The sequence below is a fragment of the Cornus florida genome, unplaced genomic scaffold (genome assembly GCF_030987335.1).
Source record: "Cornus florida cultivar Cherokee Brave unplaced genomic scaffold, ASM3098733v1 CherokeeBrave_3.0.0_Hap2_Chr08, whole genome shotgun sequence".
In the NCBI taxonomy this organism is placed as follows: domain Eukaryota; kingdom Viridiplantae; phylum Streptophyta; class Magnoliopsida; order Cornales; family Cornaceae; genus Cornus; species Cornus florida.
In genome coordinates, this window is record NW_026775578.1 from 12186184 (window position 1) to 12209497 (window position 23314).

Below are 23314 nucleotides of genomic sequence, written 5' to 3' on the forward strand. Positions count from 1 at the left end.
CATCGATAGAATTGATAAAAATACGTTTTTGCTGATGTCAGCAATAAAACGCTAATTACCTTTATACCCTCGTAACCTTTTGTATTCCTTGGGACAAAAACCTGAAAAAAGCTTTAACGGCGGATAATTTGAACAAACCTCCAGGGAGGCCAGGGTAATTTACCCTAATAATAAACTTTGCGTAGTTTTTACTGGATAGGTCGGTAGTGTATTAAGTTTCAGAATCCGGGAGCGTGAAGGATACTGACGCGTGGACCCACGCATAAAACGGATGCAAACCTATTTATATTCCACTCTTTATTCTCTTTTCTGGTCCGCCCTTTCTCTCTCCCCCACCCATATCCCCCCCTCGCTGTTCTCTCATCTTTCTCGCTCTAGCTTTCACTTCAGACCCCCACCGCCAAACCCTTGCATGAACTTCATAGCATGTAATAAGATTTCTGAAGCATATCTCTGTCGATTTTGAGAAGATCTTGCATCTTTCCTTTTTAGTCTTTCATTATTATTTCAGCAATTAAGAAAATCTGAAGGTAGACAGTGCTTCGGAGAATCGGGAATGTCGAGTTCCATCACGAGCGCTGTCTACGTCCATGTCATTGAAGACGTTATCAATAAAGTCCGAGAAGAGTTTATCAACAATGGCGGTCCAGGCGAAAGTGTTCTCAGCGAGCTTCAAGGAGTAATCTTTCAATCTTTTCGATTATTGCTTCGATTTCGTTATACTTTAGTTGTTTATTTGATTGGCTCTTTAGGGTTTTTTTTTTTTTTTTTTTCCCCTACTGTAGTGTTGAATTTTGAGTCTTCTGTCTCAAGATTTGGCATCTTCCGCAGATTGATTTAGAGTTTTGATCTGATTAGTTAGGGTTTTGTGATTTAGGGTTTTTTTTTTTTTTGGGTACTGAAGTGTTGAATTTGAAACTTGTCTCTCAAGATTTGGCATGTTCAGCAGATTAATTTAGAGTTTTGATCTGATTAATTAGGGTTTTGTGAATTTGTGTGTGTGTGTGTGTTGAATTTTGAAGCTGACTTTGTCATGTTCAGCAGATTAATATAGAGTTTTGATCTGGTTAATTAGGGTTTTGTGATTTAGAAATTATTATTATTATTAATTTGGGGTTGAATTTTGAAACTTGTGTTTCATGACTTCTCATGTTCAGCAGTTTAATTTGGAGTTTTGATCTGATTAATTAGGTTTTGTGCTTTCTTGGATGTGTCACAGCTACACTAGTGTGACTTTAATGGCTAATGTATTATGCAAATTTGTAGATTTGGGAAATGAAGATGATGCAAGCTGGTGCTATATTGGGTCCTATAGAGAGGTCTACTGATCCGAAGCCAACACCAGGGGGCCCTACCGCTCCTGTTCATGATCTTAATGTACCATATGAAGGAACTGAGGAGTACGAAACTCCAACAGCTGAGATACTCTTTCCTCCAGTGAGTTTCACTCCCTTTGTTTTTATTTTGTGAAAATTGTAAGATTTCTCATCTAAATAATTCAATGGATTTATTTATTTATTTATTTTTATGTGGGTTTTCAAATGCAGACGCCTTTACAGACTCCCATGCAAACGCCTCTACCAGGAACTGTCCAAACACCTCTACCAGGAGCTGTCCAAACACCTCTACCAGGATCGGTCCAAACACCAGGAACGGCGGACAACTCGCCATATAACATTCTTACTGGTGGTACTCCCATCACTCCTAGTGACTATCCTGCTCTAAATGATACTGGTGGTGGTACAGAGACGAAGGTTGGGAGACCTAGCCCGTACATGGTAAGCACTGTATCATTCCCACTGTTCTATTTGATGCTTGTCATTGAACAATAATTTGGTTCACTACTTATTTTTCCCTTTTGTTGTTCAAGTGTGTGCGATTCTGCATTTTGTAACTTCTCTTTCTCTCTGAAATGCCTGTAAATGCAATTCTTTCTATCTGATTATGGCTAAAGTTTGGTGGTTGAATTGTTGTTTTGGGCAAGTGATCTTTCTCTCTTTATGCAGCAGCCACCTTCTTCTTGGATAAATCAAAGGCCCCCTGTCAGTGTAGATGTTAATGTTGGTAAGTACTATAGTAAGATTGCACTGATTAATACTCAACAGTTTTACACTAAATACTCATTTTGTTGTTGCAGCTTATGTTGAAGGGCGGGAAGAGGCAGACAGGGGAACTGCACATCAACCCATGACACAGGTTAATATTTATTAGCTGTAGTTGACACTGATGTTTGTGGAATCATGTTTGTTCTGGGTGCCTTAGTTTATAGTTCTCCCTTCTCAGAGTGTTTTATGGAATATTTGGGGCCCATTTGATATTGTTCCCAGTTTTAATTGCTTTAAACAGAAAGCTGGAAACATGAGTTTTTTATGGTTCTATTTTCTTTTTACTTCTGGAAACGAGAACCATGTCTCTCAGATATACATATGATGTTTACATGATTGTTTAGTCAGGAAAATAGTAGAAAACAGGCAAACACAAGTTGTATACAATATAGTAATGCCCTTCAAGTGTAAATCTAACCTAATAAATCTACGTGGTAATTGAAGAAAAAAGAAAATAAAGATAAGGCACAATAGCTAAATCATGTATACCAATTGTAGAATTACAGGCTCAACCAAAAATAACGGGGAAGAAGTACCAAAATTATGAGAGGGACAAGGGTGTATTGGGTAAGATAACAGGGCCTGCTACCACAAAGAATTCCTCAATGCTGCACAACCCTGATAAGATGATTAAAAAAATTGACAAAAGGTTTTGACTTTAGTTTGGAAGCTTGTGAATTAAAAGAGAAAAATTTGGAGAGGACTGATATTCTGAACGGTGCAAAGACATACATGTAAGTTTGCAATTAATCACCAAAGGAAAGGACATAAAGGCGACAAAGGAAATAACTGACTTCCTCATATTCTCTTCCTGATCACTTATCTGGCTGCAGTGGTGAGGTTCTGATTTTGAGACAATGAGTGGTAAAAAGAATAGAGATAGGAAAAAGGGTGGTTTCTTGAATAGTGAGTAAAAATTAATTATTCCTATTTTCTTTTTTTCTCCTGGAGTTGAGTGAATTGAAACCCAACGGTCCCTTTAAAAATTAGGCACATGTCTGCCCTGTGCTTTCTATTTGTATTGCAAAATTTTGGGATACACTAATTTCATGTTTCCCAAATCTCCTGAAATCTGGTCACTTGGTTCTCTTAGAAAAATTACATTCTTAGCAAATTTTTTTGTTTTGTGTTGCTTTAATTAAATTAAAACAGTACTTAAGAGGGACCATCAATCTTTATGAAATATTACGTCATTTTGAAATGATCATTTACTTTATTTAAATTCATCATTGCTCTTATGCTGGTGTGAAATCCAGGATTTTTTCATGTTGTCTTCTGGTAAGCGGAAGCGGGAGGATATTGCTTCACAGTATCATACAGGTGGATACATACCACAGCAAGACGGACCTGGAGATGACATAGCAGATAATATTGAGGTGGAGCTATTTTTTTACTTTCTTTTGTTTATATTACTAGATTCTTTGTTATATTTAGGAAGTTCTCATTATCTTGATACTTGAATGAATAGTACTTTCTCAGTAGTTAAAATATATGGGTGCTGGGTTCACCTATATCTCTCATTCGGAGTGAAAATATTCTTTTTGTTATAGAAGTTGGCTTCTTTATTAGCTAATTTAAGACCCAACAGTAGAAGCCATTCTGGGGTTAAGCATAAAAACCGCATAGCAGATGAATTATATGTATTGAGGTGGTGATGTTAATAGAATTTGGAAATGCATCAAAATGATTGGGAAATTTGTTATAAGAATTCATGAAGTGCATTGGAGATCCCTTGGAATTTGAATGGTATTGATGACAAGATATTGCCATGCTGGTATAAGTAGAAACCATTCCCCTCCTCCCCAGCCAGTGTGAGGAGGGGATCAAAAAGTGTCATTTTTTGGTCATCTTGTTGCACCTAATTTAAACATACTCAGTAGATTAGTCATAGGAGGAAACACACACACACACACACTCTCTCTCTCTCTCTCTTCCTGTTTTAGTCTCCAAAATGACTCAGTAGATTAGTCGTATGCCAAAATGATTGCCGCAATTCTATGGTGCCATAGTGTCACGGGCCTAGAGATTTAGCACAACGGCACGGCTCGTGCGGCACCAAGGCGTTGCTTCAGCTCACGCAAGCGCCTTGGTCAGTCACCACGACCTGCCCTCCCAAGGATACATGCTGACTGGTTTCGACCTGCCTTGGTCTCATCAGGGGAACGACTCCAACTCCCGACTAGTTTGTGCAGGGATGGCCAACTCCCTTCTTCATAGTCAAGTCCACGACCAGCGACCAGCGACAAGCTCCTCGCACTCCACCGAGTCGACCCGCCTGAACTCTGAAGAGGTACCATCCTGTGCTCCTGCACGCCCCTTCCCTGGAACCATTCCCAGTCAAACTCTTCTCTTTGCCAACCAGCATGCGTATCTTCCATCCTCCAAGCGCCTTAGGAATCACTTCGTGACACTCTCCCCCACCCAAATCCTGCGACGTCCTCGTCGCAGTGCGGCGCTTCACTACTGCGTCCACTCCCTTCCAAAGTCTGCCACCATGCGGTATGCTCGCCTTCCCACCATCGCTTCCTTATGCAGCTCCATGCACTACACTCACCCAATGATAGGCCTCGGACCAAGGGGACGTCCACTCCTCAAGGACGTGACTCTTCTCCGTCATGCCGCCTCTGCGACATCCCGAGCAAGCAAGGGCCTCCTGCCGACTTGATGCTCGCCCTTCACCATGGTTTGTATCACCCAAGGACTAAGCATGAACTTTGGTGCCCGTGGCCCTCCGGCCCTCCAGTGCGCAACTTCAACGGATGCCTCCTCCTGGGGAGATGGAGGCTCTCCCTTCCAACTGCATTGATTCCTCCTCATCGACGCAACTTCAGTGCACTGTCTTCTTTCTCTGACCCCTCCCAGACTGACAAGGGGGCACCTTACCATGCTTTACCTCAAGTCCTGCTCTGATACCATTTGTCACGGGCCTAGAGATTTGGTGCAGCGGCACGGCCCATGCGGCACCAAGGCGTTGCTTCAGCTCGCGCAAGCGCCCTGGTCAGCCACCACGACCTGCCCTTCCAAGGATACATGCTGACTGGTTTCGACCTGCCTTGTTCTCATCAGGAGAACAGCTCCAACTCCCGACCAGTTTGTGCAGGGATAGCCAACTCCCTTCTTCATAGTCAAGTCCACGACCAGCGACAAGCTCCTCGCACTCAACCGAGTCGACCTGCCTGAACTATGAAGAGGTACCATCCTGTGCTCCTGCACGCCCTTCCCTGGAACCATTCCCAGTCAAACTCTGCTCTTTGCCAACCAGCATGCGTATCTTCCAACCTCCAAGCGTCTTAGGAATCACTTCATGACAATAGGCTCTGGTCTCCGGTGTCATGTTTCTTGATCTGTACTTCACTGAAGGATTTTATTACACTAGCATCACTAAAGATTTTCATGTTTCTCTTAGTATTCTATCATATGTATTTTTATAGATTTGATTCAATTTTTTGAATTATCATATGGTAATTTCTCAGTTAAGTCGAGGAAGTAATACTCAACCTGACCTAGTTACCACTGCAAGTGGAAAGATGCGACTAGGGGCAAGTTTGTCTTCTAGGATTTCACAAGTGGATGGGCCGACTCCGGATCCTTATGATGATGTGCTTTCTACACCCAATGTAAGCTGTTTCTTATGTGTCTTTTACACTTAAATATACGCAATGCTTTGATTTGATGGCGCATTTTTCTATTGACATACGTGTGTATCTGTGCGTTTGCATGTGCTGGCATACACTGCAAATTGAGGCTTACTCAGCATTTATGTGTGGGCATTTTACTGTTGATATGCATATTTCTTTTCTAGTTTAGTAAATGTACTCCTAATGGTGTTATCTTCTGATTGAGTAGCCAAGTGTTCTGATGTTTTTACTGATTACTTGTTTTTGTATATTTTTATCCATCAATGTTAATGCCAGATAGAAGTCAATTAATCTTTTGCTCTTTCGGTTTGCAGTGCATTTGGTTGGGCTAGGTTGAGTTTCACTTGTTAATGGACATACTCAAATGAATGCGAGTATGAAACCCATATTAAATGGGTATTTGATCAGTTCAAGTACTGCGAATTCAATCTTGCAATCGATCCTTCTAATTTCTGTCTTCATTTTTCTTTCAGAAGAAAAAGATATAAAAGTAAATTCTTTAATCAATAAATAATCCTGTAATCGCTATATAATAGTATTCTATAAGATCATTTGAGTCGTAATAACCTTTGGGTTATTATATATAAATGTTGTAAGAAATAACTGTGTAAAACCGAAACTCAGTTATGGAAAACTAGGATCAACCTCCCTCATATATTCACACATAAAAAGGAGCAATATCAGTACCCTACCCCCCCCCCCCCAGTGAATAGCATTAAACATTTAGTATTTAGAACTATAACCCCAAAACATATAGACTTACACATGTACATATTGTTTTACGTGTCCTCGAAAGTTGCTCTTTTAAGCTCATTCGGTGCCTAAGCATCAGTTCCCGTAAGAGATGGTGCGCGTTGTTACCTCTTCAAAGTGGGTCATGTTCCAAAGAGCCACAGACGCAGACTCTGATCAAGTGCCCTGTATCCTAGAAGGGATTTCCGTGAGTTCTTGTGTCGATTACTGGTCTGTGTGAGTAGAGTAGACACTTCGTCAGGAGCCTGTCTGACAGTTAAGCGGAGTTTTGATTTTGGTTTGTATTATTCGTCGTTTTGTTCTTGTTTTCCTGCGTTGGCAGGGCGCACGTAGGTAGCTTAGCTTCCTATGTTGCACGCTAGTGGCGACTATTGTTCTTAATTTGATCTATATGAAATTTGCTCGAGACAAAGACAAGAGGCTCCTGGTCCCTCATTCATGTGCATATATAGAGACCCTGGATTCTAGAGTCAGTTCGGACCACATGACGTGTGAAAAACTGCTATTCTTACACTTTCTATTCTGAGTCTTAATCTCAATCTTGCTCAATTATCTGATAACCCAGAGAAGGTGTGCTGTACACACATTAAGAAATTCACTATTGATATATTCTGATACCAATTAGAAGTACAAGACCATAATCCAATCCCCTGGCATGACGTCGCGCAATGCCTAAAATAGATCTTGAGGGGTGAATAGATCTTATATGATTTTAGCTAACAATAACTGATTTTAAGTCTTAACAATTACTCCATATATTGATAATGCAACACTATACGTTACATAAATATAGATAGCCAAAAAAAAAAAAAAAAAAAAAAAATGGCAATCACACAAACACATGATTTTTATGTGGAGAACACCAATGGAAAAAAATCATGGGACTTAGTTCGGACAGATCAAAAGAAAGTGGTTGCAACTTTTTACCAGATCCCGCCCTAGAATCACCTAGTCCCTCATTACTCGGACTTATGCAAGATCAATTCAAGATCTTTCAGTTGCTTTTCCATCAACATGCTCGTTTCCCACACAATATGGTTCTCTCCATGGACTTATATTCTCTAATGGCTGGCAATGTCTGATTCTTTGTATGTTGTGTAGAAACACTTTGATGTCGATGACGGTGTAAGCTCCAAAAGTTGATGATCTAAATAATAACTCACAATCTAATGCATGATGTAGACTATCAAGAAAAATATGCTCTCTAAATATGAAGATATGATCTCTCTTTATACTCGCTCAATAATGTATGTAGAGATTACTCTCTCTATACTTGTGTGTTATGAGAGTCCAGAAGTTCATATAGTGCTTTGAGTACAAAGGAATTAGGGTTTCTTAATTGTAATAAAAGAAGGAAACCTAGACCTTTTAGAATTCTTTCCAAATCAGTTTGGCACATGTTGATGGGTTGAGCTATCGACCACATTGCTTTGTTGATAGAGCCTTTGCTCGAAGTATTTTGGACTTTGATGTCGTTTTTTTGAAACCTATTAATCTATTGGCACATTGACCAAGCTATTCAGTTTTTTAAGATTTATTGTTTCAAGGGTAAATTACACTAACATCCCTTCAGGTTAGGTCGAATCTCACATGGATGGACATTTTGGTTTTAACTTTCACTCACATTACAATTATTTGATCTCTATTTCACTCACATTACAATTATTTGATCTCTATTTAACTCACACCCCAACTGTAAAATGACTTTAATACGCTTTGACTTTGTCAAAACACCAAGAATGATGTAAAGAGACTAAAATACCATATAGATTCTTTCTAAATTTACAATCATGCCCACCCCACCACCACCACAACAACATTGCCACCACCACCACCACCACCACCACCACCACCAGTGTATTTCGGCACGCCAACACCACCACAATCGGCAGCGACTCCACCACCATTCCCACCCCACAACCACCACCATCACTGTGGATTCCAACACACCAACACCGGACTAAGGCACACTGGATAGTCTCTGGTCTGAAGCTCTCGGTTTTGGGGTCTTCAATGGAGACCACTGTTGCTTCATCTTCAATGGAGCTCTGTGAAAAGGAAAAAAAAAATCCATCTTGTTAAGTATATGGTTTTATTTCTTCTAGAATTGTTTACTCATTACATAAAGATCTTGGCAAACAGATTTTGAAAAGGTCAAAAAGTTCAGGGAAGATAATCCTGTCCTCTATTAGAAAAAATAAAATGTAATACAGACTAAGAAATGGCATGATTTATTTGCAGAACGCCCCTTTGCAGATGCACTAAGCTTTGGAGTCCAAAAAAATTAGAATACCACTGCAGAAATCAGCGATACCATATATATATATATTATATATACATAGAACATATAAACAGACCTATCTTGTTTTTTTGTTCCTTGGTTTTCTCAGCACCCAGACAGAAAAATGAAATCAAAAACAAAAATTTACAAATGGGAAATTTTTAAATGATGAAAAGTAGAAGGTACCTTGCAATTATCCGCCAATAATAGCGAAGCTGAAGGCGAGAGAGCACACGTCGAAGCCATCTGAATTAGATAGAGAACAAAATGATAAGATCGATTCAGTATGCAAGTGAGTGAGTGAAATTGAAAGATGAAGAAACAATCAACTTGATCTGTGAAAGAATTGGACTGAACTTTTTTTTTTTTTGATAAGTAAAAATTTTATAAAAAAACGCTCAGAAGGGGAGCGAAACCCATGGAAATACAAAAGACCACAAAGGCCTCAAGCCTTCAAAGAGGCTAAAAAATCAACTACTTCCTCCAAAGAACAATGATCTCTTCCTGAAACCCAACAAAAAAGAGTAGAAATAATCGAGAATTTAAGCACCGAAATCGACAAAGCCTTTCCTAAAGAATTGGACTGAACTTGAAATTGATTCATGTACCAATTCTCGCCACAAAGTTGCTGAAATTTGATTCCCTCAACACAAGCACGTCCTTATCGTCGATCGGCGGCAACGGCAGCGGCAGCGGCAGCGGCAGCGGCAGCGGCGAGTACGAATTGTAGCCGTCGGAATCGAACCCTTGCTCCTCCTCGAGGTCATCCTCCTCGTTGTGCTTCTCGGATCTGAGATTGATGATATTGCAATCAATGGTGAATATATATATATATATACACGCGCGCGCGCGTGTGTGTATATATATATAAGAGAAATGTTTTTGTCTTATAATTAAGGACACTTTTGTCTTTAAAAAATTTAATTTAATTTAGTTTTTTTTTTCCCTAGTAGGTACTCACACACACTTGTCTCTTCTGAGACTTGAACCCCTGACTTCTCTTTGGGAAGTAAGAGGCTGATATCGCTAGGCCATTGGCCCGTTGGTAAATTTAATATTTTTTTATTAAAATATGTTAAACAAGTGAGGGCATAAATGATATTTTACACTTTTGTCGCGTGTAGTGAAAGTGATTTTAGTTTTATGTTTGATGGTTAGTTATATCCTGTTCCAGTGATTTTAGTTTTATGTTTGATGGTTAATTATATCCCATTCCAATAGTATTGAATTGCATAATGTCATTCACACACTTGAAACCTTTATGAAATGTCACACGCAAGGTCTTTTACCCTTTTAATAGTTTATTTTATTTTATTTATAATTTAGGTTTTTAGTCAAAATCTTAACTCCCCTCTCCCCTTCTTCCCTTCACTGCCAAACAACTAAAAAACAAGAAACTTGAATTGTAAAGCATGATGTGTTCACCAGCCGTTGCTTTCTAAACTAACTCTGTTTCTTCCCTCTCACTGTAGATATACAATTATCAAGGAGTTGTCAATGAAGACTATAATATAGTGAATACACCAGTGCCAAATGGTAACCTCATGATCTATTTTGAATTATTTAAATTGTTCGGTTACAAGTTTTCTCTCTGATGTTGGAAACCTATTCTCTGCATCTTTTAGATCTTCAAGCAGGTACTCCTGCTGTTGTCACTCAGAATGATGTTGGAGATGATGATGATGATGATGAGGAGCCCTTGAATGAAAATGATGATGATGATTTTGATGATGTGGATGAAGGAGAGGAGCTAAACACACAGCATTTAGTTTTGGCTCAATTTGACAAGGTATTGTATTTTTAGGAAGAGTGGCATTAAGTGTAATGTTAGGGAAGGAGAATGCTAAGATTAACCTGAGTAGAGTTAGAAAGAAAATGATATATGATAAGATGCTGTTTGACTGGGGTTATGGCCTTCATATAGAGTAGAATGGAAAAAAAGGATTCATGTAGCAAATTTCAAGCAGTTGGAAAAAGGCTTTGTTGTTTTTCTTTTGTTGTTTTTGCTTATGATCGACAATAGCCCTGTTAACATTGCATGATGCATTTGGATGGGTAGGTGACCCGTACCAAGAGCAAGTGGAAATGCACATTAAAGGATGGTGTCATGCATATTAACAATAAAGACATTCTCTTCAACAAGGTATGTGTTTGTAGAATCTGTCATCAATTTTTATTTTTTGGGTAACAGATTTTCATTTTCTATTCTTTTTGGTGCCCTCTGTAACAGTTTCTGTTTTTCAGGCAACAGGAGAATTTGACTTCTGATCCTATTTTGGGGAACGCATTCACCACACGAAATGCTTGATGCTTTTGAGAAGGGAATGGATGGTAGGTCAGTTGTACAGAGAGGGAGAACCTTTTTGGCCCTAAATGGATTGTTAAGTGAGAAGTTTGAATCTTAACGTTTTCTTGGTGGAATATGTAATTTCATTTATTATATACTTGAACATGTTACTTAATTTACGACGAATTGCATTGTTGTTGTTGTTGTTGTTGTTTATTTATTTTTAATTTATTTTTGTTTTATTTTATTTTATTTTATTTTAAAAGAAAAAAAAAAAGTGCGGCTCTTTGTGAACAAATATGCCATTTTTCGTTGGTTTGCAACTTCTGGCACTTCATTTATAGAAGAGCAGTTGAAGTTGTGATTGATGAACTATTATTGCTTGGCATCATATGGATACGATTTGCTAATTGTGGATCTCTATTTTCTTTGCAAGCAAGTGATACAGATGTGAAACTTTTTACATTAAACTAGACGACGGTCGTGGAAATCAAAAGAGGGCATGCGTGTCTTTTACCCTTTTGTGATGCCCCAAAACATGTAAAAGTAGTGGATGATTGGATTCTTGCATCAGATGCTTCAGGCTCTAAGATACTTAAAGCTACTCTAAACAAACACGACAGATCGCTCTTCACTCTCTCTCTCTCTCCATTCTCATTTCTCACACGTCAAAAGTAGATCAGAAAGAACATCAAACATAGACCACATAATAAGTCACCCGATAAGATAGCTTGTATTCGGAGTGGGAGTCCCTTTAATCTCCCGCTGATAGTAGTTTACGAATTTGCCCTTGATTCTCATATTACTACTTTTTTTATTTTTATTTTTATTTTCTTCAATAATGGTGGTGTGGTTATGTAAAATATTTCATAATTTACCACCGAATATTAAACAAATTTCAAAAGAGCAACTTTGAGCTATCAGATCTTATTATTACACTAACTCCTTTTGATTCTCATATTCATATTGTAATGTTTGGATGATTCTTATTTTGAGACTAATGTTCCATATTTATTCTGTGAGGCATTAATGTCAATTTATTATTTACCAGACAAAAGTTCAATTGAATGTTCAAACATAAAATATAAAAGGCCTTGTTTTTTTTTTTTTTTTTTTTTCAATCCTACCCCTTTTTTTAAAAATAATTTCCACCCACAATAACAAAAACACTAGTGTATCATTTTCCTCGTACATATAAAATAAGGGTGACAAAATGGGTCTCAAACCATCAATCCGTTCATATTTATTTACTTTTTAATAGTTATGAATAAACCATATTTAATTTGAGAGTCAAGATGAGTTGCATATTCAACCCATATTTCACCCAACTCGAATTCGGCCCAACCCGTCCGTTTGTCACTCCTGCTATAAAAGTATGTTAAATGTAAAGTACTTCACTCCACATAAGAACATGAAAAAAAAAAAAAAAGAAAACAAATTCCACTTAACATGTTTTAACTACAAATTTTTTACCAAAAAAAAAAAAATGTTTTAACCACAATAACTTCAATTACTTTTCCCTATTTCTAATCTAAAAAATTCACTTATGTTCTCTCTCTCTATATACTATTCCAATTATACCCTTTAATCTTGTTTTGCGACTATATATTATATCCGGTCTACCTCTTAACATTATTTATATCAAAATTTACAAATTAGAGAATTATTATATACTATTTAGAAAACCATTTATTTATTATGTAGTTAAATACCATTTTTCTTTTTCTTTTTAGCGTTAAATACTATTTAATTTACTAGTACCCCATAATATTCCTGTTAAAATAATTTCTACTACTCACCATAATAATTCACATTAATTTGTATCTGCAAAACTTTATTACAACTATATTTTTGTCTACTTTATATATGGTGGTAAACAAAATATTACGTAGGTAGTTCGGACATGGCTTGCAGTGCGTCGACTACAGCTCTGTTGAGCCTCCATTCGCACCCATTAGGGCCACCATTTCATCAACCCAAGAGACTACAAACCCTCTTCTCTATCTCCCACTTCAACAAGCCACACTCGTTTTCAAAAACCTTTTCCTACTCGTGCAACGGTCAATTTGGATGTCCTATATTTACGAAAATGCCCTCGCTCTCCGGTGCCATGCTCAGATCGAAGGTGATCATACAGAAGATATTTAAATTCTATTGTTTTCAGTATTTGAGTAATTATTTGGCCTGTTGTGATTGGTTTTCTTGGTAGGTTCGAGCGTCTACAGGGGATGAGGCAAAGTCGCTTGCTCCAGACGCAGCATACCAAGAGGTCTTCGCTTGGTCTTCTGTTATTTTACCGTACGTTTTTCGATCTCTGAAATTGGTTTTCTTGTATCTTTTGTATATTTTTTCTTTTTGGAATTTAAAAGGGTATTCTTATTTCTAACTCTAAGTTTTATTGATGTGATGAATTGGTCGGAATCTTGGTAAGAATTCTGGTTATTGTGATGGTGTGAAGAGATACATGCAATATGCGGCTTATTTAGCATTTTAAATAGAACTGTTCTTGTTTTCAAAAGCAAGATTTGCTTTCACTTGGGCTTTCTGATGTAATAAATAAATTAGAAATTCGGCAACTAAAAGTTGTATAACTGATAACATAAAATCTTATTTTCATAGTAGATGATTCTTGGGACAGAATGGGGTCCAATGCACCAAGAAATTATGTGGTGCTGAAGTTTTTAAACTATTGCATAGATGGGAACAAGTCATTGCCTCTATTAGGTCAGTAGGACTTAGGTTGATATATTTTGTGACTCAAAACTAGAGCCTGTAATTTTGTTCTTTTTTTTTTTGTAGTTTAGCTAGAATTTTGAAAGTTAGTTAGTGTCAAGTTAGTTACCTCTCTGTTATGATCAAAGATAGAATTTAAGTTTCAACCAAGGGAAAAAGTGTATTTTTCAATAGTGATGGTACCAAGATAAATTGACATTAGATTCTTGACTACTTTGATCGATCAATGTATCAATCGAAGGCTGCAGGATCTATGTCAATCAATTGACATGTTCCTTGACCGAGCCACTCGAAGTCAGTTTTCTTTTCAGATCAAAACACTAATGCTCTATTCTCTCTACAACTCTGATTTGTTAATAAATTCTCTATCATAGTACAAACCCTAGGTGATACAAAACATACTTAAGAGGTGCTTAAGTTAGAGAGATTTGCAGCATAATTTGGGTGCATTCATATGTTTTTCTTTAAGCATTATCAATTGCGTTAGATTGGTAAGTGTTATATTAGTGTGTTGACATAGTTAAAGTTTGTGATGTGCACAATGACCCCCTACTTTTTAAAATTAGCAATGTCAGACCCTAATTTTGAAAAAAGGTTCAAATACCTCCCTCAAACCACTTTTTTGTGACATGTGAGTTGTGATTCCGAAAATACCCCTTGCTGGTTTCTTATATATATTTGCAATATTTAACCCCTCTCTCTCTCCTTTTTATTCTACTCCATGACAATATCTTGCACCTCTCTCTCTCTCTCTCTATATATATATATATATATATATATATATATGTTTCTTGGTAGACTTGTTTCAAAAACTTCATTTGAAAATCCAATTTCTTTTCTAATAGCATAGCCATAAATAGACCAACCCTCTTCTAGTGCCTCTAAGCGTGCGCCAACACCCGAAGTAAGCTCACGAAAGTCACTCAATTAGGACAGAGTTCTTCCCCCTACATACGATGAGCAATTCTAAAAGCCTCATAGGCATGGTGATCACCAACATTGGCATACTCTGTAATCATTGGCGTAGAAGATCGAGCACTTTAGATGCATCATCAACATCGCCATATTCAGAATACAACTCAATGAGCCATGAACTCACAAAATGGTCTACACTCAGATCAAATATCAAAGCATCCACGTGAGCCACTCTTCCAAATTCTAAACTTCCCAACTCTATACAACTCTTGAAACCAAATGTAATGGCTGAACTATCCACACTAATTCTTGATTGTCTTAAATCTAAATATTGCCTTAGAACTTCATCATAGTGTCCAGTTCCAAAATACCTGACAAGGATTGAATTCCAAAATGAGAGATTGTTGTCGATGATCTTATCAGATGCCCATCTATATTCAGTCTAGAAGCCAAACTTGGCACGCAATTGAGAAATTAGAGCCCCAAAAGATGATGTTTAAGAGTCCAAAAGTGAATATGCAAGCATGAACCTTTCTCACATAAACTATATTTGAATAGTTCTCTGAGCAAAAAGCATATTTCTCTGAAATTGATGGTTAATGCAATAGTGGTTTTTCTAAAGTCAAGTTAGAGAAAGACAAATAATAGAATTTGGTGAATTGTAATTGGTTGTTTTTTGAAACAATATCCAATTTGGTCATTTCCCATTTGGAATTCGATGAATTGTAATGGGTTGTTTTTTGAAACAACATCCAATTTGGTCCATAATGTCTCCAATTTTCGCCATTTTTCATTTTCTGGAATTTTATGATTTTTCAAGGGTATTTTCGTCTTTCCTTGTTTTGCGTGTCGGGTGTATCCGAGAGTTGATTGGGGTATTTCATTGAGTTCAGGACTCTTTGAAATGCAAGGGTTACCATTTTGGCATTTTTCAGTTTTTCGGACCGGACAGTCCCGTGTGGGACCCGCTACCGGAATGATTGTGTACAGGGATTTTTAGTTGGGTCCATTTGCACCTCATGCATCTTATTTATTATATTTATGTGGTTGTGAATTATTAAATGTGTATATATATAATTATGTGGTGTAAAAAGGAAAAGAAAATAAAAGAAAAAATAATAATAATAAATTAGTTTTGGTGGTAGGACCCACCACCACTTTAAGTGGCAAAAGGCCACCATTGGCCTCACAAATTCTCTCTCTCCCGCAAGTCTCTCTCTCTCCTCTTATTTCTTGAGCTTTTCTTTTTCTTTTGGTTTCAATCTTTAAACTTAGATTTCTCCCTCAATTTTTGGTATTTTTGGGAGCTGTTTGCGGCAAAACGGAGAGCTCGTCGAGATTTTCGCATTGATTGGAGCAATTTCACTTTTGGTGCTCCTTGGAATTTCGAATTCTAGGGCTTGGATTGGGCAAATCGGGGGTTTTGCTTCATTTAGAGGTAGGGGTTTCTAATTCATATTTTCTTGGGCCTTTTGTGAATTAATCATCTTAATTGTGGTTAGCATACTTAATTTTGTAGAAATTTCATGCTATATTGTATATATATGTTGTGCCAAGTTGTGACTATGTGTTGCTTAGTATATATGATGATGAACCATGTTTAATCGATGATTAATTTGTGCTCTTTGTACCTTTGGTGCTAAATATCATGACTTGATAGTATGAATTATGCCATAGAAATTTTGTAAATTATGTGACTATGTATTAGTTAAAATTATATGAAAAAACATGCTTAGTTGATGATATTATTTGCCTGTGGTGTGGAAAATGCTGGATGTTGTGATATGGAAGCATAATGTTTATTTTCTTTGAAATTCTCTACAAGGCATGCTTTATTGCTAATGTTTGATTTGTGAAACATGAAATCCTCCATGAGCATGGCATTGAAAGGCATGATGTATTTCATGCATGACATTGGGCAATGAAAGGGAAAAATGTGATTTAAAAAGGAAAGAAAATGATTTTGGGAAAAAGGTTTTGACGAAAGGTTTGTGAAAACCCGATCGCCTAGGAGTTGCATATGGGACCGTGGCGTTAATGTGACCTAAAGGGAATTAGGGAAACTGCCCTAGCGTGGTTGAGTTAACTGGGCCTCAAATGACGCCCTGGAGATGCCTTGTGGTCAGGGACAGTTAGTCAATCCTTCTCTCGTGCCGCCATGGAGCTGCCATGGGGTGGGTTGCATTAACGGTTTGGAAGTGATGACGGAAAAGGTTTTGGAAATGGGGTGTGACATTGCATGGCATTGCATCCTATTGCACGGCATGGTTTGTTATGACTTGGATTGTTTGTTGTTGAAATTGTGGTTATATTTTCTCCCCGGAGTTGTATGATCCCGTTCTCTTTTGCTCTATTCATTGTTTGGATTCACGGGGTCACAAGGGGTGTGTCTTAGGCACCACCTACTGAGCAATTTTGCTCACCCCTTATATTTAACATTTTTCAGATCATGGAAAGGAGGTGGTGGAGGACATCCCTCCACAAGCATGAGGGGGAAACTTGAAGTGTGTTTTTGCAATCATTTGTAGACTCGGGCCATCATTTTTGTAAAGCAACATTTTGATATATATTATGAGTGTTTAGCATAGTTATGTAAATTTAGCTATGAGCCTTTGGCCTATTTGATGTAAATTTGGGACAAAAGTGTTAGGGCCTTGTATTAATTTTTATTTGAATGGAAAATGATGTTGAGATTTATTAAATTGTTGATATAAGGGATCATGGCATAAAGAACATTTTTTTTATTGTGTTGGGACAGGTTTTGAACTTGGATTAAGGTCACCAATGGACCATAAGAGTGCCTAAGTGCACAAGTTCATGATTTTAGGCTTTCAGGGCATTTCTGGACTTAGGAACTGGTTCAAGGGTGTTTTTGGTTCGCATTGTGACATTCTATCCATGTGGAACCAGTAGCAAGAATTGGGAGCCGGTTCCAGCCCTCCAGTGGGCTTTTGTCCTTCACAATTTTATCAGCTTTGACCTTATAACTTCGGATGGTCATAATTTCTTCGTTACAAACCTAAATAGGGTCATTCTTAAGTCCATTTTCAAGGATTTTGAGTTAGCTTTCCATTGAGACCAATCTCATCCTCAAATTCCATTCACGTAGAGAGTTATGGTCATTTTAGTGGAGCAGTGTCGTAATTTCCCATGAACTGGGTAAGGGTACTTTTGGGAAATCATATCCGGTGACCATAGAACCTCACCGAACATTATGAAATGTCTAGAATAATTATTTTAAACTTCATTTGACTAATTTAAGGTCTTATTACCCTCTCACATTGTAAAATGACCATTTTACCCCTAGTGTGTCTTCGAGTTCGGGTAAGGACCCGGTTAGCGATTCGGATTCACGGATTCGGGTCGTTACATGGTCATTTTCCATTTGAATCTTTTTAAAAATAATGTAAAAAAAAGTTGTAAGGATATTTAGGTATTTGCACGAGTTTAATGTGTTAGGAGGTCCTTATTTGCACGCTTTTTAAATTTGAGGGGATTTAGCGAACATCAGGGGGTTATATGCACTATCAGGATACTGTAGGGGTGTTAAGTGCACTTACCCCTTAAAGAATAGTCGAAAGAAGCAGAAAAATCAAGGAATATAATCTCATGGCTGTAGGGTTTCTACACCTCTCCTGTATATATTGTGATAAGAAAATTACAATAATGCCCCAAAGTAAACAGGTAAAACACTAAACATTCTCCAACTCTCTCTCTTTTTTTTTTTTATTTTTTTTTTGATAAGTAAAAACCTTTATATATTAAATCAGCTACGGTTTAGTAAATTTCCCTCGTTATTTTTTTTCGTAGTTGGTACTCACACACACGTCTCTTCTGAGACTTGAACCTTGACCTCCCTTTGGAAGTAAGCTAAACATTCTCTAACTCTAATAGACATCATAACTGTTATGGAGTTAATTTGAGTAGTTTGACATCAACAATCTATCAATCAATCAAGATTGGAGTGGACGACTAGTCTAGAGATCAAAATTGCTATTAAAAAAGCAAATTCGTGAGGAGCGATGTCTATTGAGAGAGCAAATTTTGTGCCTAGAGACTTTGTGTGAGAGTGTAGTGGATCAGTCTATGTCAAGAGGTAACAGGGCTTTAGGAGAAATTTTTACATGGTCCGGGACTACATGGTCCCAGCCGATCACATACAGCCATGTACGCAATTGTGTCAACTTTTTGCAGCTTTTTGCTGATGTGGGCTCCTGTGATTGGCCGGGACCATTTAGTCCCCGACCATGCAATAATTTCTTGGGCTTCAGGGGTATGTGAATTTTAACTTAGTGTAAAGTTGTTAAAATAAATGAAGTTTCCAGCAATACCTATTCTACCTCCTCTAGGTATAGATCACAAACCTTGCGCTAAATCTCTATCAGAACCTAAGGTTTAGGTTTCTGGACTTCTGGTCCTTTTTGCTTATTTAGCCTCCTGTGGATTGGCCGGGACCATGTAATAATTTCTCAGGCTTCAGGGGTATGTGAATTTTAACTTAGTGTAATATATCTTTCTGCGAGTAGATTTTTTATATGACTGGACTAACTAAGTCCCGTAGTTTCTTCCGTTAGCATTCTCCACATAAAAATCTTTATTGTTCATTTTCATGCTTTATACTGCTTTAATTTACCCCTATTTAATATTTAGTTTCAATATAAATTTGAAATTTCAGTAATTTAGTTAAAAATTCAAAAAGTTGTTAAAATTAGTTAAGTTTCAAGCAATACCTATTCTACCCCCTCTAGGTATAGATCACAAACCTTGCGCTAACTCTCTATCAGAACCTAAGGTTCAGGTTTCTGGACCTCTGGTCCTTACCCCCATCAACCTCAATTAATTGTTCAATATAATTTCAGGTTTGTCTTCCCAGCCTTGGGAGGTTTGTTATTTGGATATGACATCGGCGCAACATCTAGTGCCACCCTCTCATTGCAGGTATGGTCATAGTTTATGGGCCACTTTTAATAGTTCTGATGATTGCCGCTTCAATTTTATTTATTTATTTTTTATTTTTATTGATCACATGAAAATCTGCATTGTTAAATTAAATTTAATGATATTGTTGATTTTGCAGTCACCAGAACTTAGTGGCACAACTTGGTTCAACCTCTCAGCTGTTCAACTTGGTCTTGTTGTATGGTCTATACTTGCTCTACTTCTGCATTTACAGTGGAATACAAAATTTTATCCATTATTTTCAGTGAATCAGCGTCTTTTTTTCCTTCTCATATGGCCTTGAATATAGGTTAGTGGTTCCCTTTACGGAGCGCTTCTTGGTTCCCTCCTGGTTTACCCAATTGCAGATTTCCTTGGTGAATTTCTTACTTAATTAATTTATCCTGAGTGATATGTGGAAGTTCTTCATGATTAATGTTAGCTGATATCTTGGATTCATCTGTTAAGGGAGGAGGCGTGAACTCATCACAGGAGCTTTATTGTATATGCTTGGTGGTTTGATCACAGCCTATGCTCCGGGCCTCGGGGTTCTCTTATTAGGAAGGCTTCTCTATGGTCTTGGTATTGGTTTGGTGAGCTTCTCTGGAACTCTCAATTAATGTTCTGGTAACTGGTAAATTTATAAGAATTAGTGGAGTAATTTTTAAAAGATTACATTTGACAGGCCATGCATGGGGCTCCTCTCTATATTGCAGAAACTTGTCCATCTCAGATTCGCGGGACTCTAATATCATTAAAAGAGCTCTTCATAGTTCTGGGGATTTTGGTATGTTTCTAATTGTTTTTTATGTTTATTCAACTTATAAATATTCTTTTTGTTTGATATGATCTGAGTTCAAAATGGGGATTTTTGCAGTTGGGTTACTTTGTTGGAAACTTTCAGATTAATGCAGTTGGAGGGTGGCGTTACATGTTTGGGCTTAGTGCACCAATAGCTTTGTTAATGGGGTTAGGTATGTGGGGTCTCCCACCATCTCCACGCTGGTTGCTTCTACGGGGAGTTCAAGGTAAAGGATCTTTACAGGAATACAAAGAGAAGGCTGTTTTTGCCCTGAGCAAACTGCGGGGCCGATTTGCTGGTGATAAAGTCTCTGAGAGGCAAATAGAAGACACCCTTGTCTCCTTGAAATCTGCCTATACAGATGAATCGGAGGGAAGTTTCTTGGAAGTGTTTCAGGGGCCAGCTTTGAAAGCATTTACAATTGGAGGAGGGTTGGTTCTCTTTCAACAGGTTTATTTTGTCATTTTATGCCATTTCTTTAATTCTATATCTATCCTTGTGTCTTCTTTTGTTATAATAACATCATGGAGACAATATGGGGATATGATTTCCATAAGCTGATTTACCAACTGATTGTGACAGATAACTGGGCAGCCAAGTGTTCTATATTACGCTGGTCCAATCCTCCAGGTACTAGATAATTAAAACGAACCTTTTCTTTTGTGTTTCTGTCAAGTTGTCTAATCGTTGGCTTTTCTTGATATTGGATCCAAAGACTGCTGGATTCTCTGCGGCCTCTGATGCTACTCGAGTTTCCGTCGTAATTGGAGTGTTCAAGGTATTTCTAATAATTATTTCTATGAAATTTGATATTTGAATTCCCTATCTCGAGGAATATAAATTCCCTGCTTACTGTCCTCTTTCTGGTACTGTTTATGTTTCGAGGGTTCTGCATTGTTTTTTGAGAGAGTAATATCTTGTTCTAATTGATCCTCCTCCAGTTTCTGATGACAAGCATAGCCGTCCTAAAAGTAGATGATCTTGGGAGAAGACCCTTGCTGATTGGAGGCGTCAGTGGAATTGTATTTATCCTGCTACCCTTGTGCACTTTGATTTAGTTTTTCCTTATGATGTACCAGCAACTTGTTTGTCAATGAAAAAGAAAATGGTTTATTTTTGCTTTCCTTATATGTCCTACAGGCCTTGTCGTTGTTTCTCCTTTCAGCTTATTATAAATTTCTTGGTGGGTTTCCACTTGTTGCTGTAGCTGCTCTGCTCCTCTATGTTGGCTGCTACCAGGTACCATCTTATATATTGACTCTTCAATGGAGAATTGCTGTAGTGTTTTAGTGTTGTTTATTTTTTTATTTATACTAATTGAAGATCCAATGACAGAAGAAGCTGTAATCTTTAATCATAGAGATCCCAAATAAATAAAATAGGTTATAATTAGAGACATTGGTTGCTTGGTTTTTCTTTCTTCCCCGTTCTTTGTCAATGACTGTTGGCTACTTGAAAGTTATGTTCTCCTAATTCCATTTCAGATATCTTTTGGGCCTATCAGTTGGCTTATGGTATCAGAGATATTCCCGCTTCGCACGAGAGGTAAAGGGATTAGTTTGGCAGTTCTTACAAACTTCGGTTCAAATGCCATTGTAACTTTTGCGTTCTCGCCATTGAAGGTATTGATTACATTCCGTTCAATCTCTTACCTCAAAGCTATTTATACTTGCACATGGTTCATAATTAATATCAAGGCAACTTGTCATGGAGTGCTCATTGACATTACATATTTTCAATTCTTCAATTATGCAGGCGTTGCTTGGGGCAGATAACCTCTTTCTCCTTTTCGGGGTAGTTGCTTTGGTATCACTTGTGTTTGTAGTATTTGTTGTCCCAGAAACTAAAGGATTGAGCTTGGAAGAAATTGAATCCAAAATCTTGAAGTAGAAACTGGAGTGGCCGAAATTATCACGATGAACTCCCGGTTACCAGAAATTCTCTTTAATCAGTCTCGCATGTTTCTCAGGTGACCTTGGAAGGTGTATTCCCGCCCCCATAAATTCATTGTATCAGTATGTAACTTTTCTTCTTATGATGTACTTCAAAGAATTTTCAACCGTCTCTGTTGAAAACTGGCTTTTAGTTTGCAGTGTTGAACTGAAAATTGTTCTGCAGTTGGCAAAATTTCTAACATGTGTAAGCGAGTAAGTAAAAACATTTCCGGGAAAGATCTTCAATGCTTCATATGGCTTTTTTGATATCATAAAGAGACACCACCTGAAGGACTTCAATGAACTTAACCAGATAGAGCTTCATTCTTGGCCCATATCAAAGTCTACTTTCTTAATAGTAATTTCTAGGTGGGGAACAGCCATAGAAAAGGCAGCAAAAAGGCTTTCTTTTCTTGTGAGGATATGATTAGAGTTTGTACATTTGTGATCTGTTTCTGCAAAACAAGGTGCATTACAAGCAAAGCAAAAAACAGCATGCTATTCAGGTAATCTTGGATCCAACTATAAGGAGAGAAGCTTTGCATGTTTTGAAGCTGAACTAACTTGGTACTTCTGCAAGAAATCTTGGACCAGTTTTCTGCTACTGTTTTGAGGCATCTCAACCTCAAAACTCGAACTTGAAGTCTGATGATGTATCACATTTCTACACGAGGGCTGCTTTTGACCAATGACAATTGTGACTAATGATTGTCTAATGTGGAACTCACACACAAACTTACCTCATTCAACAGATGAAATTGAGCCGCTGTCATATATGTGATCGGCTATCCAAAGCTTCTCTCTTTCTTTATCTTGTATATATCTGCTCCTTTGGATCCCTTAAAGAAGTTTAGAATGAGCATGCAGCAAAATGCAAACGATATACAATCCCTTAAAGAAGTTTTGAATCCGGAGTTCTAATAACTGC

The 23314-nt window shown here is 37.6% G+C and overlaps 2 protein-coding genes across 4 annotated transcripts; both read left to right on the forward strand.

Moving 5' to 3' along the window:
* Positions 1 to 337: 337 nt before the first annotated feature.
* On the forward strand, positions 338 to 11321 carry LOC132269403 (uncharacterized). Of its 3 annotated transcripts, none has more exons than XM_059770585.1 (11): positions 338 to 679; positions 1267 to 1437; positions 1548 to 1778; positions 2007 to 2064; positions 2138 to 2196; positions 3362 to 3481; positions 5579 to 5722; positions 10250 to 10313; positions 10403 to 10566; positions 10837 to 10920; positions 11022 to 11321. In XM_059770585.1, the coding sequence occupies exons 1-11, from the start codon at positions 557 to 559 to the stop codon at positions 11043 to 11045; spliced, it is 1242 nt and encodes a 413-aa protein (XP_059626568.1). In that variant the 5' UTR covers positions 338 to 556; the 3' UTR covers positions 11046 to 11321. The 3 variants fall into 3 exon arrangements, with proteins under 3 accessions (XP_059626568.1, XP_059626569.1, XP_059626570.1); XM_059770586.1 differs by having other exon boundaries at positions 2010 to 2064; XM_059770587.1 differs by lacking the exon at positions 5579 to 5722.
* A 1614-nt stretch (positions 11322 to 12935) lies between these two features.
* LOC132269401 (D-xylose-proton symporter-like 3, chloroplastic) lies at positions 12936 to 22623 on the forward strand. Its single transcript, XM_059770583.1, has 14 exons — positions 12936 to 13189; positions 13274 to 13362; positions 19572 to 19650; positions 19790 to 19849; positions 19961 to 20027; positions 20119 to 20243; positions 20336 to 20437; positions 20528 to 20902; positions 21035 to 21082; positions 21168 to 21230; positions 21394 to 21474; positions 21593 to 21691; positions 21937 to 22074; positions 22208 to 22623. Exons 1-14 carry the CDS (start codon positions 12968 to 12970, stop codon positions 22340 to 22342), a joined length of 1683 nt encoding a protein of 560 aa, XP_059626566.1. The 5' UTR covers positions 12936 to 12967; the 3' UTR covers positions 22343 to 22623.
* Positions 22624 to 23314: the final 691 nt, after the last annotated feature.

Bases quoted from the DNA above. Each gene is read 5' to 3' on its own strand.
- LOC132269403 (XM_059770585.1), top strand. From the start codon at position 557: ATGTCGAGTTCCATCACGAGCGCTGTCTACGTCCATGTCATTGAAGAC. The intron at 2,065-2,137 runs GTAAGTACTATA...TTGTTGTTGCAG, and splicing joins CAGTGTAGATGTTAATGTTG to CTTATGTTGAAGGGCGGGAA. The intron at 2,197-3,361 runs GTTAATATTTAT...TGTGAAATCCAG, and splicing joins CACATCAACCCATGACACAG to GATTTTTTCATGTTGTCTTC.
- LOC132269401 (XM_059770583.1), top strand. From the start codon at position 12,968: ATGGCTTGCAGTGCGTCGACTACAGCTCTGTTGAGCCTCCATTCGCAC. The intron at 19,850-19,960 runs GTATGGTCTATA...CCTTGAATATAG, and splicing joins CTGTTCAACTTGGTCTTGTT to GTTAGTGGTTCCCTTTACGG. The intron at 21,692-21,936 runs GTACCATCTTAT...ATTCCATTTCAG, and splicing joins TCTATGTTGGCTGCTACCAG to ATATCTTTTGGGCCTATCAG.